Genomic DNA, 12,206 nt, shown 5'->3' with positions numbered 1-12,206 from the left:
AGCTCCATCTATTGTACGTCTAGCACATTCAAATTTGAGCAGTCACAGACTCACAGTTCAGAAACTCCAGATAGAATCATAGAAATGGACAATTTGTATTAGTCTTTCAGACTAGTTTTAAGGAGAAGATATGAATCAACTCAAAATGAAGCTACCAACTAATTACACAACTACGATGGGTAAGGGCAAATGTGCAACTGCAGCCAGTTTGGGTCGGACTCTGAACGTACAAGTTTTAAAAACAGAGTCCAGAACAACTATCAGGTACCCTCTCTACCTCTCAATTCAATTCGAAATTCAAAACGCTCAAAACTGCAAGTAGTGCTCCGTTCTTTTTTCATATGGTAACCAACCACTCGTAAATGTTATGAGACTTACAGTCGCCGGTACATCAGTAACAATATACAACTGCGCCCTACCCCATTACCCTGCAACATTACATTTTACAACAATCTGTCAAAAGTACTAATTAAATTTTCTTCAGAAATGTCTATTATTCTTACTTTACATACATCAGAAGTTCAGAACATTAGACTTTCTGTTTCCTTTTCAGCTTCCATCTTATATTAAATATTAACAACCTTTTTCACATTGTAACTTCCAAAAAAACAACACAGGAAAGAAACAACAAAGTTTCAACTTAACATTTTCTTTTCACAAAAAATCAAAAATTAATGGATGCAATCCTTCCTAGACTCCTAGTCCATGTCAAAACATGCCCCAAAAACATCGTAATAAATTGCACCCCTCTTGTAAAGGTAAAGGTAAACCACCCAAGGATACAGTAGTGAATCCTATGGATTGACATCCCAATAACCCTCTTTTTACTGCGCCCTTACGAATATATTCTCCTAAGAGCATCCTCGAGAAAGATTGCCTCTTCTTGGGACTGACCTGCTTTCCAAACCTTGAAGTTAGGGTAGAAAAATTCCTGACTATCCCATTTCCTCAGCTTTGACATTGTAAAAGGGCCACGTGGAATGCCACTAGGATCCACATAATGCCATATTTCACTTTCTGGGTTTTCGTCCTCGTCATTGTCTAAATCAATGAGCACAGGGGGAGGACCTTGATGCCCCTCATTCTCAAATAAGACAACCTGTGTCTCTCTAACACTTTCCACTTGTGTCCCTGCAACAAAAACATTAGAAACCTCCAACCCCGCTCCAGGAACTGTCAAGTAATTAGGATATTTGTTAGGGAACAAGAAAACCGTAGCTGGAATTTCAGAAGGACAATAAGAGAAATCTATACTTTTAACCTTTCACTGCTTTTTCATCAGTGTTCTCTTCAGCAACATCTTTCTCATTCTCGTCTAGAACAAACACATTTGTTTCTCTGTTGCTATCAACTCGTACTTCTAAAGCTTTCTCAGTAACAGAAGAAGTAGAAACAAAGGCGCCATCTCTGTTTACTGTCAAATATTACCAATATTCGTCAAACAAAGAAAATTGAGCTGGACCTTCAGAATAACATCAACAGAAACACAAATCTTAAACCTTTTGTTCCTTCTTCAGCGGCCTTTCTATCAGCATCATCTTCCCCATTCTCGTCCACAACAAACACATTGGTCTCTCGACTACCATCCACTTGCATTTCCAAAGCTTTCTCAGTAACAAAAGCAGCTCCAGTTACTGTCAAGTAACAAGGATATTCCTTAAACAAAGAAGGTAGACCTGGAACTTCGGAATAACAATAACAACAGTTGATAATTAACCTTTTATAATATTTTCAGCAGATTTTTCATCAGCGTCATCAACAACTTTTATTCCAGAAAAATCTGCCACTTCAGTATTAGCATTTACACTGATAGCATCTTGAATTCCTTTAACAGCTTCAGCTTTTTCATCAGCGTCATCAATAACGACTATTACCCCAGAAAAGTCTGGTACTTCATTACTAGCATTTACTTCTATCCCCAATGAATCTGGCACTTTAGTGTTGGCATTTACAGTGATAGCATCATCACTTCCTGAAACAATAACAGCACATAGTCTTTAAATTGGGTGGATACAGCGGACAGTGTCTTAGCCCTTTGAGAACTTCTTAACAACTGACAATTTAAACAAACAATTAACGATTATAAAAGACTCTAACTGTGTACCACAGAATCGATAGTAACCAATTTGAATTTCCAATATAAGCAGTTTTTGGTGCAGTAGGATCATAGCCATATATTGACGATGGATAGTTTAACTACCCAATATGCACATGCGTTGCACATGTTTTAAAATCATCAAATAACCAAATTTTTTTCATATTTATAATTTAATTCCAGTTATCAAATTATTGTCAAATAAGAGTTTTTTCCAAAAATGGAGAAAAGATGAAAAGAAAAAGAAATCTTAGGTGTCACGTATTCATGTGCCTACCTTTCATTTAATTAGATTTTTGTCCCACTTATTCTACACTGCCACGTAATGACAAATGAGAAGACAACCAAAAGACATTTATTATGGTGAACTTGTGGGCTGTGCCTATGAGTTGAAGTCACTTTTCATAGTGTGTGGCCAAACGAATAATTTTCTAGAAAATAGTAGCTGAAATAACTTATTCACCCTCTTAGTTGTTGACTAATTGGTATTATTATAAAGGCAACAGTTGGACAATTACACCAAAATCCTTGCTGATGGCAATGTCCCTGTAGGTCATTCAACCTGATAAAAACACAGGTTCAAAACCCAATCATGAAGACCGCACTAGTGAAGAACATTTATTTTTTACCAAGACATAACATCAAAAGGCCCAATTTCTTGGTTGACAATATTTTGTCATTATAATACCACCTGGGCAATTTTCCGAAACAACGCCTACCCTGCTGTACCAAACTACTGGCAGATCACTTTCTACTGACAGTTCCATACTTCAAATCTTCAATGAAATTTCAGTTTCTGAACTGTCTCGAATACTAAATATATGTATCTATGGCCCAGTCTCGAAGAAGCCAGAAGTGTAGAAAGTCCAGACTACATACCAATAGGACATGGTGTTTAAGTTTAAGTGAGTGCCTCCATCCCGCCGCTATAGAGCTACTCCCTTAAAACGACTCCCTGTGTACACTCTTTAAGGTGGAGAGACAATCTCCAGAATAAATCGGCTCTTAATTCATTGTGTAGGTCCACTTTATGAAAGGACTAGCCCTAATAAAGCGGTTCTAAGAAAGTGGCTCTATAGTCTATACAGACTTTGAACTTCTCAAATTGACGGACATATGTATAGTTGTATACAATGAAACTGATAGAACCCAATTCAGATGCACATTGAGTCCCAGATTAGAAGGTGTTTCCTACCTGCTCTGTCATCAATGGTAGCATCCTTTGGAAGAAAAATCGATTTTGGTGAATTGTCCTTTCCAAGACTTTCACCTTTAGGCAAATCCATGGAAGTGACCTCGAGCTCAATTTCCTCAGCAATAACTTTGGGAACTTCTTGTAACAACCGCTCCAGTTCAGATGGCGCATCAAGCAACTGCCTCCTCTCCAAGTACTCACCAAGCGTAAAGTCAAAACACAGTCAAGGATTACATGGTTTACAAAGGAATATAGATTTGTCAATCCATACATATTTTGGAAAAGGGTCTACTTTCTAAAAATATTACAAATTATTTTTCCAAGCCTAGCGATGCTTTATAGGATGATTACCTTATCATATTCGCTAAATATGATACAAAAGAATTAAAAACATTGCAAACCCTTTAGACACATGGATTAAATAAACTAGTAAAAAGAGATTAACAGAAGTCAGAATTTTTAGGTGGATAAATAATCTAAATAAACACCTTTAAGGTGGATAAAAAGGTGTGAACAATAACAGCCAAGATTTAGAATTTTGATCAACACCTAGCAACCCACTATGAGGGTCATAACCAGGTTTCAAGAGGTAGCATGAAAGAAAATCTTACAATATACCAGAGAGAGAAATAGAGAAAGAAATCATGACTGAAAAGGATATTCTCTGCGCCATCCCTTCTCATTTGCTCGATCAATAAGGAGTTGCAGTCGGACCTTTTCTCTGTCCATCCACTGGGAAACAATTCATTGATATAGTCTTCATAAGAACTGGAATGACTATAAATACATCTAAATGCATGACAGGTTAATCATCAGCAACTATTTTGATTACAACTCTGCGTGCGCATGCGTGGAGTGATGTTTGATGACTGTTAGCCCCTTACCCTAGAGATCTGCTGGCTTGAAAAAAAATCTTGTGAAACTATATATCTAGTCAATTATACATAAACATTGTACTAGCTTCTGAACATAAAAAATAACTAACAGTGATAGATCAGATGGTCGTAAACAATGGGGAAGAGGTGTTCATCAGGTCCGATGATTAATTTCACTAGGCTACCAGCTTGCACCAACACCACCTGTTTTTCAGTTAATTGACAAATCTTGGAATAGGAAAATATTCTGTGCACAGAACCAAGGGGAAGAGCAGTACAACCACCAAATAGATAATCTTATAAGGTCTCTGCTAGATCTTCTTAACTATAACTGGAGACTGGTGTAACAACTGCTAACCTCCTAGCAATTGGTTTAAAACTTAAAGCTGAATGGTAACAAAAGTATCGGTGTTGAGGATCAAAGAAACTTACATGTTTAGTTAGACTCTCATGGAGACGTCTGGCCTTCTCTTCAAGCTCCACCTGCCAACAAAAATTTGAGGTAAGTAGGCAAGCATTATACACACCCAACAGAAAGCTTCTTGAAAATTGCTTATTTAGAACACATGAGGTAATTGATGGGGTTCAGATTAGCCCAACGAACCTTACAAGTCTCTATGCCATATTATAACACCCTTCCCCCGAAAGACCACTTTATTCAGATACCATTCAATAGAAAATGAGAAATCTTTCTACTTTGACATTAGCTTGACTTCCATGAACTGTTTTCTTTCATATTTATTTTCTTTTCTATTTCCCTTTATACCAGCTTTGGAAAGCTTAAAGATGACAAGATAGATTCACTATTTAATAGCTATATCAGAAATCTGTGTCAAAAATAAAATACTGTGAGTAATAGGATGGAAAACTTACAATTGTAAGCCTTTTAAGTAAACCATCTTTAAATCTCTGACGCAAATCCTCGATTTCTTCCTGTTGCGAGGACATGATATAAGTTACCAAGAAATGTCTAGCATCAACAGTCTAAATAAACCATATGCGCACACATGTTTACTTCTTTTAAAGAGGTAAACAACCAGAATGACTGTATATATATATATAATAAAAAAATAAAAAAATAAAAATAAAAAAATGGAAAAAACCCGACCAGACCGCCAAGAGACTGATTAGTCCGCCTAGCCCGCTTAGTCGGTTCGTCTCGACCGCCTAATCGGTTCACCATTTTGTGAAACAATTTTAGGCCTAGGCGAGAAGGTTGGGCACCGCCTAGGCCGTTTTTTAGAACACTATAACCTTTTTTTTTTTTTTTTTTTTTTTTTTTGGATAGAACTTCATTTCCTAATTTCTTTAATTCCCCTGAGGAAGGTGGGAGCTGAACCCAAGACATTGGGGGCCCAACCTCCCAAGTCTTGACCAGTAGGGCACTACACACCTTCATAAACAAGTACAATCAGTATGTGTCTATAAAACAAAAACCAACAAAAACCTAAAAGTTTCTAATATTTGTGGGGTATGAGGTTATCAGATGCCAACAATATCTCTGACATTCATTTATTTGGTGCTTGCATGATCACTAAATCTTGATTTAGTATATAGTGTTGTTGTTAAATCACAGTAAAAGCTTGTTAAGACGAAGTAAGTAAATTTTTGTGTTACATGGACACACCATATTTGTATGTTATATAGCTCAGGTTTTATATTTCGCAGTGTCAGACACTTAGTATCTGTGCCGGATACAGACACACGCGTCCGTCTCAATGTAACTTGCGTAAATTTCAATACAATAAACAGTAAGGAAGTATTTTAAAAACACATCTCTCACCTGGCAGATTTTCTGGAATACATACTCGATGAACCAATGTCCTCTATACTCCAAAACACAATGCTACTACCCAAAAAATAAAAAAATAATGGCCTAGTTTCTTGTTCTGAGGTCTGCATACCGCTTATAAATGGTTTCTTGAAGAACTAAATACCATATGTTGTGTGAAATATGGCTTCTCAGTGTAGGTTTTCCGTGTTTTCATTTGTACCAAGGCTTTTGTGTTTCTGAAATAGTAAACGCAAACGTACATAATTCAGTCATTTTAGCTTGACTAGCTAGATAATACGGTAATACCTGTCACAATTCGGTATGTGTAGAACTGAAAATCTTTTGTAACTATATCAACCTCTTACTCGGAGCTTTTCCATGTTAACTGGACCGAAATACATATCGTTCATCAAACTATTGACCTTGAGACTTCCTACCAGACCAAAAAAGTTGTTACTTTTTGTGTTTTAGATTGGTTTCATCAGCCTTGGAGATGAGATGCTGGTTTACTTCAATAACTAAATTCGTCTATTGATGCTGGTTTATTGTGAGCTGGTAGGCCCGACAGGATCACCATCTGCCCATTTAGGAATTTCCAAGGCAGAGATAAGCATAAACAGGTTATTCTGTAGATATCATCGATGCATCAGATTTTAAAAATATTCCGTGTCGGATAGACCATGACGAGGACACCTGTGTTGATATATCGAGACACGTTGATCCAGATAATTTTTGAAAACCCATTTTTTTTCCCTTCCACCTTACACACAGAAGATTGGATTGCCTGAATCGCAAGTCGATCATCTCATATTGATAAAAATAGATATGACCGCTATAGACGTTCCAATACTGAATAAAGTAATATCCTCTAGATGGGGGAAGGTCCTCCTTGAAATTTTAGGTAATTAGAGGAAATAATCAGACAAAAAAATTAAAATAAAATAAATAACATGGTGTCAAAAATTCTTAGAAGGTAGGATTCACGAAAACACAGTAAGTGAACAAATGATTGAAGCCAGTTAAAATATACTAGTTTTGAGCACGTGTCTATGCCACAATTAGTTTGACCTGACAACTTTTTCAAATATGTGGGGACCACAATAGATAAATCTTTAAAAAAAAATAAAACAAAACCAAAAAGTGAAGTGTTGCAAAGGGTTTGACTTTAACCAAAAAAAAACTAAAAAACGTTTTTGTCGTTTTGTGCGGACGGTATTTTCCACGGCGCATTCAGCTCACTCGCCTATGCTTCTTTATAACGTAGAATAGATAATAATACCTCAAACGGAGAGCCTTTTCCCAAAAAATATGCTATTAAACTTCCAGATGATTAAAATATGTAAACTCTCAAAAGCCTAGATTTGATTCACAATCACCTATCCAAATAACAAATTAACAGTTTAAGTCAACATGGTCAACAACATTTAACATTCTAACTTCATAACTGTTCAGTTCAAATTAACGGTAAAATACACGACTTACCTCTGAGAAGTCCTCATCGGACAAAGTGCAAATGCGAGTATCTTTCTTTATATTGGAGAGTTTCAATGTAACTTCTTGGCTAATATCATTGGTTCCCTGCATCTTATTTATCCCTGAGATTACCAGAGACAATATTCTATGAAATGACTACCAATCATAAAGCGAACAATCAAACATAAGTGATTTTGTCATATCAGAGAGCGAATACCAGGAAGTTAAGAATGTTCAATACGAGCTAGGCATCTTAAGGGTTCATCAAGCGATGACCTACCAATATCAGCTGTCGTAAAGGATCTGACAATTCGTTCAATATAAAATGGATCAGTTCTGAACCTTTCTTCATTCGGTCCACTGAGGTTCATGGACAAAACGGATAGAATGATGGTAGAAGTTTCTAACTCTAATACAAGGGGTTAAAGTGTATGCCAGGATGTAACACAATTTTTTACAATTATTAATGAAAAGAGATAGGGGACCTCTCAAACAACCTCGCTTGCTTATCCACAAAAAAAAATTGTAAATATTTGAATGCCCTTTTAGTCGTCAAACAGTAGTGCTCAAATGGAAGAAGGCTCTCTTCCCATGGTAGACCAGTTTTAACCCCGTGTAAATAATTGATTAAGAAAAGGGCTCTGGGACATTCTGATCTGGGCCAGCTTGGACTTGAGTAGTTACCATTCCAACTAGGTTAAGTTTGGACATAAACATCTAGACACAGGGAATACATATACAGACATCTTTCTGTTCATCAAGCAATAACCAATGAACTGAGAGCTCCTTTTTCGGAGAGATAATCTCCCCAACACGAAATCATCCTAATAAACAACCAGCTCATTTCAATAATTTTAACTTTACGAAAGAAAAATGAACACTGCTGTTCTTTCAATAGTCAAAAAACTCAAAATGTTCTTTTTTAAAATAGTTGGTAACTTGGTAATATTCAAATGAGCTGCTATTTGTGAGGATGATCTCAATGATGAGGAGATCATCTAGAGGTGCATCAGTAATTACTGAGATGTACAGAAAGATGTCAATAAATGTAATACAAATATTACATACAACTAGGCACAGGCTAACTGAAATGAGCGACCTACATATTCATTCATTCAGACTGGGCCTGGACCAATACTGGTCCATCTTGATAGGTCTACAAGATAGGTCTCGGTCCACTGACAGCCCCAGCTATACCACTATATTACTATGACTTCCCAAAGCTATACAAAATAGGTCTCAGTCCACTGACAACCCCAGCTACACCACTATGACTTCCAAAAGCTATACAATATAGGTCTCATGGGCAAGCAAGCACACAGAGACAGAGATCTGCAGTGTACCTGTAACTTCCAAAAGCTGATACAGATTTTTCTGAAAGTAGTCATTTGGATCAGATTTGACCCTTACGAAGCTTCCCATCACTTTGTCATGAAAGGTATCAGGGTCCTTCAAGAGATCTTCCACTAAACTTCTTGTCAAATAAACCAGCTTAATGTTCCGAGTTATTACTGCCGCAAAACAGCTTCGCGGAGTTTCCAAAACCTTTTCTTTTTCATCAGTTCTGCTCAAACTTGTCCTTTTCTGCCTTTTCCAAGTTCTTGGGGTGACATCTTCCTCTTCATCTGATTTATACATCCAATCTTCTTCCTCAGACTCCTCCAGGTTCTCAGCAAAATGACATTCCAAAAGCTCAAAGATTTTATTTCGGTTGGCAGACTTCCTGCCGAAAAGGGACTGGAGCTTTGAATCAAATAAAACTTTCTTCTTTACAGATTGGAGCTTTTTCTCATGTATATACGTTTTGATGAATTCATCGACCTCATACTGAGAGAAAGGCTTACTCGTATCCTTGCCAATGAATTGAAGAAATTCTACAAGGGACTTTGATCCCCACCCAATATATTCCCTTTTTGGTTTTACCTTTCTTTTATCATTTCTAGCAGATAATAATTTCGGCTCCTTTCCCAATAGCGAACAGGGCTCAATATCCATAACGCCATCCATGTTGTCGTCAAAATCTTGATATTCTTCTTCACCTTCGACAAAATTATCTGAATCAGACACGTTGTCAAAACAGTCGCCCTTCTTCAACCGGATATTGGCAGAACGGAGATCCTCCAAAGTTAATCCTTCTTTCTCAATTATTAGCTCCCAATATTCCTTGAACAAACATTCATACGTGTCTCTATCCTTAAAATCTATCTTTCCCTGCAAAATAAAGGAATTAGAATAACCACAAAGGATAATAACCACGAGAAGGATAATAACGTGAAAAATAACCACGGAGGCACAAACAAGTTACATGAAGAAACAGTAAGGAAATTTAACAGGCACGGACATCCAAGGAACTTGGGTGCTCCTCAATATCAAGATTCTTCACTCTGATCACCTTGATTTACAATGGACCATTTGAAGGATAAACGTGTGCCTAAGGCACAGCTAAATTCACAAAGTGGAAAAAATTGCCTCTCGAAAGTCAAAAGAATTAGTCCATCGGATTGTGATTATCACTTTTTACAGCTCTTGGCTACAAGAAAAAACGGATAGCTAGGATGAAACTATCCCAATTCCACTAAGAAAGTCACTTTATAGTCTAAATTCTAAAATTTCCAACACATTTCTCCCAAGTTATTTTTTGTAAAATAGATATTTACTATTTAGAAAGGCATGACTGAATGCAACAGCTTCAAGAAAATGCATGGCATGATTAAGGTTCAGATATATACTAGGACTGTCAGAGGCCCAACAATAATAGCACTGTCCTTTCACAGTTATTGAAGTATTTACATTAGCAAAGTGAAGTTATTTAAAGGTGTTCCTAATAGAGAGAGAGAGAGAGAGAGTTTATTTGAAAGAATATCCAGTTTTAAAACCATGCACCATGCAGTATATCTTTTACAAAAAATCTAAAACTAGCATGAGAATTTCATTTAATTGTTAAGAAGCCTTTGCAAGCCAACCTACCCCATCTGAGTCAACGTCCACATTTTCTTCAATGAGCAAAACAAGGTTTAAGCAGTTAGCGCAAAATCCACGTCTACCTCTGACTTGCACAAACTCAGCAGCTTTAATACAGCGGTTGCATACAGCACTTGTACAACAAAAGCAATCGAGTGCTGACTTCTTCTTACAAATAAAACATGTATGCCGACCTGCAAGGTTTGAAAAAACACTTTCAAAATCAATTTAACAAAAAAAAAGGGTAGGAACATAACGATTTACAGACTAGTAGTGATAAACTTACCACAAACCCAACGCCTTCCAGTTTCTACAAATGTATCATCCTTTCCCACACAGTCAGGATGATAAGACTTAATACAATGCCTACGAAAAAACAATACAGATTATTAAACTTATAACCATTTAAACTTCAAAGTCAATAAAATATTATCCATGCAAAATCAAGTAAACAAAAGCTTATCACCTTGAATCTTAAACAGTCCATTTAACAAACAGTTTGTTTGCAAAAAAAAAAAATTATGTTCATATTTTCTTTCAAATATTTGCTAACAACCATACTTTTGGTTATGTGTAATTACTAATAACAATAATAATAAAAATAAAATCAAATATAACATGCAATTAAAAGACACAAAAACATCTCAAAACACTTGAAGTTATGCATACAAGGGTAATATGGGAAATGAAATAATACAACCACACTTAAAAGAAAGGGAGAATCATGTGTACCTTGTTTATAAACCAATCAAAGCTCTCCTTTTTTTTTCAGAAGTTTTGTACTAACAAGTTAACAACCCCAAGAAAACAAAGAAAAGGAAAACATAAAAAATACTAGACTAAGAGTCTTTATGTTTTCCTTTTCTGAGAAACCAATTGAGTTGCCAAATATGCCCTTATTAAATGTTCCTTTTCATTACCCCTTCTGGGGGGTTGTGTTTCTTTCTTGAAAAAGAAACTGCCCAATCCATGACAAATATATTCTACTTTTTATATTCTATATTCACACTAACTTTGTCTTTTAGAGAGGTGCTATGTGCATTTAACTTTTTCAAACAATCAGGTTGTATGGGTTCCTAAGTCAACAGGCTTGACTTGGTCAAACGATTTTGACTTTCCAAATTTGTATGTACCACGTGTCCTAAAGAGTGAAACTTTTATTTGGCTATTGATTTTTTAATAAATTATGAAGAAAATGTTGAAAGAAAGAAGAATAAAAAAGGGAACGTACTTGAAATCACAGACAAGAAGAAGTCCACCATCTTTACAAACAAAGCAATAATCTTCAGCAATTTCTTCCTTCTTCTTAGCTACACTTCTCCCTCGTCCTCTCTTCGCATAAGAAGAAGAAGACGACATTTTCTCTTTCCACTTCTAAAACGAGTTAAAGCTTCAAACTTGAAATATCACTGAAACGACATTATAGACAGACACTGAGCAAACCCATTTGGAGAGCAAAAGTCTGTTTCTTTGGATGCATTCGTACAAAGACTCGCAAGAGAGAGAGAGTGGAGTGGTAGGAGAGAGAGAGGAAAATTGGGAAGAGTCAATTGGGAAATTTTGGGTTTTATTATTTTCTTTCTTCGTAATTATCGAATTTTGAGTTTCGATGAAAAATTGGCCGTTGGATTAAAGAAACTCCCCTTAGATTTTGTTACTCTGACAGGACTCACTCACCTACTCGTCAAACACGGGTAGACTTTTTGTAAATTGCCACACATTTCTCGTTAGAGATACAACGTGTTACACACTTCAGGATCCGCAACAGTGAAAAAAAAAACGAAGCAAAATGGATTGTGTAAGGAATTATGTGAGCAATTTAAAGAAGTAAAA

The 12,206-nt window shown here is 36.2% G+C and overlaps 1 protein-coding gene and 1 long non-coding RNA gene across 3 annotated transcripts; one reads left to right on the top strand and one right to left on the bottom strand.

The window, feature by feature from the left end:
• Positions 1-454: 454 nt before the first annotated feature.
• On the bottom strand, positions 455-11,998 carry LOC147513291 (uncharacterized protein At5g08430-like). Of its 2 annotated transcripts, none has more exons than XM_086596318.1 (13): positions 11,605-11,998; positions 10,660-10,739; positions 10,380-10,567; positions 8,756-9,623; positions 7,422-7,534; positions 5,039-5,098; positions 4,598-4,648; positions 3,952-4,022; positions 3,291-3,496; positions 1,718-1,972; positions 1,500-1,634; positions 1,255-1,414; positions 455-1,173 (listed from the first exon to the last, which is right to left on the bottom strand). In XM_086596318.1, exons 1-12 carry the CDS (start codon positions 11,730-11,732, stop codon positions 1,257-1,259), a joined length of 2,313 nt encoding a protein of 770 aa, XP_086452444.1. In that variant the 5' UTR covers positions 11,733-11,998; the 3' UTR covers positions 455-1,173; positions 1,255-1,256. The 2 variants fall into 2 exon arrangements, with proteins under 2 accessions (XP_086452444.1, XP_086452443.1); XM_086596317.1 differs by having other exon boundaries at positions 1,262-1,414.
• On the top strand, positions 3,625-3,850 carry LOC147513292 (uncharacterized). The gene is made up of 2 exons (XR_015215380.1): positions 3,625-3,753; positions 3,786-3,850. It is a non-coding gene; the product is annotated as an uncharacterized LOC147513292 (long non-coding RNA).
• Positions 11,999-12,206: the final 208 nt, after the last annotated feature.

This window comes from Coptis chinensis, chromosome 3, assembly GCF_015680905.1.
Source record: "Coptis chinensis isolate HL-2020 chromosome 3, ASM1568090v1, whole genome shotgun sequence".
Lineage (NCBI taxonomy): Eukaryota > Viridiplantae > Streptophyta > Magnoliopsida > Ranunculales > Ranunculaceae > Coptis > Coptis chinensis.
The sequence above is the reverse complement of the archived record's forward strand: the minus strand, read 5'-3'. Positions and strand labels throughout refer to the sequence as shown.

Bases quoted from the DNA above. Each gene is read 5' to 3' on its own strand.
- LOC147513291 (XM_086596317.1), bottom strand. From the start codon at position 11,732: ATGTCGTCTTCTTCTTCTTATGCGAAGAGAGGACGAGGGAGAAGTGTA. The intron at 7,535-8,755 runs GTACACTGCAGA...TGGTAATCTCAG, and splicing joins TCAGCTTTTGGAAGTTACAG to GGATAAATAAGATGCAGGGA. The intron at 4,649-5,038 runs GTAAGTTTTCCA...TTTTGTTGGCAG, and splicing joins TACTTAAAAGGCTTACAATT to GTGGAGCTTGAAGAGAAGGC.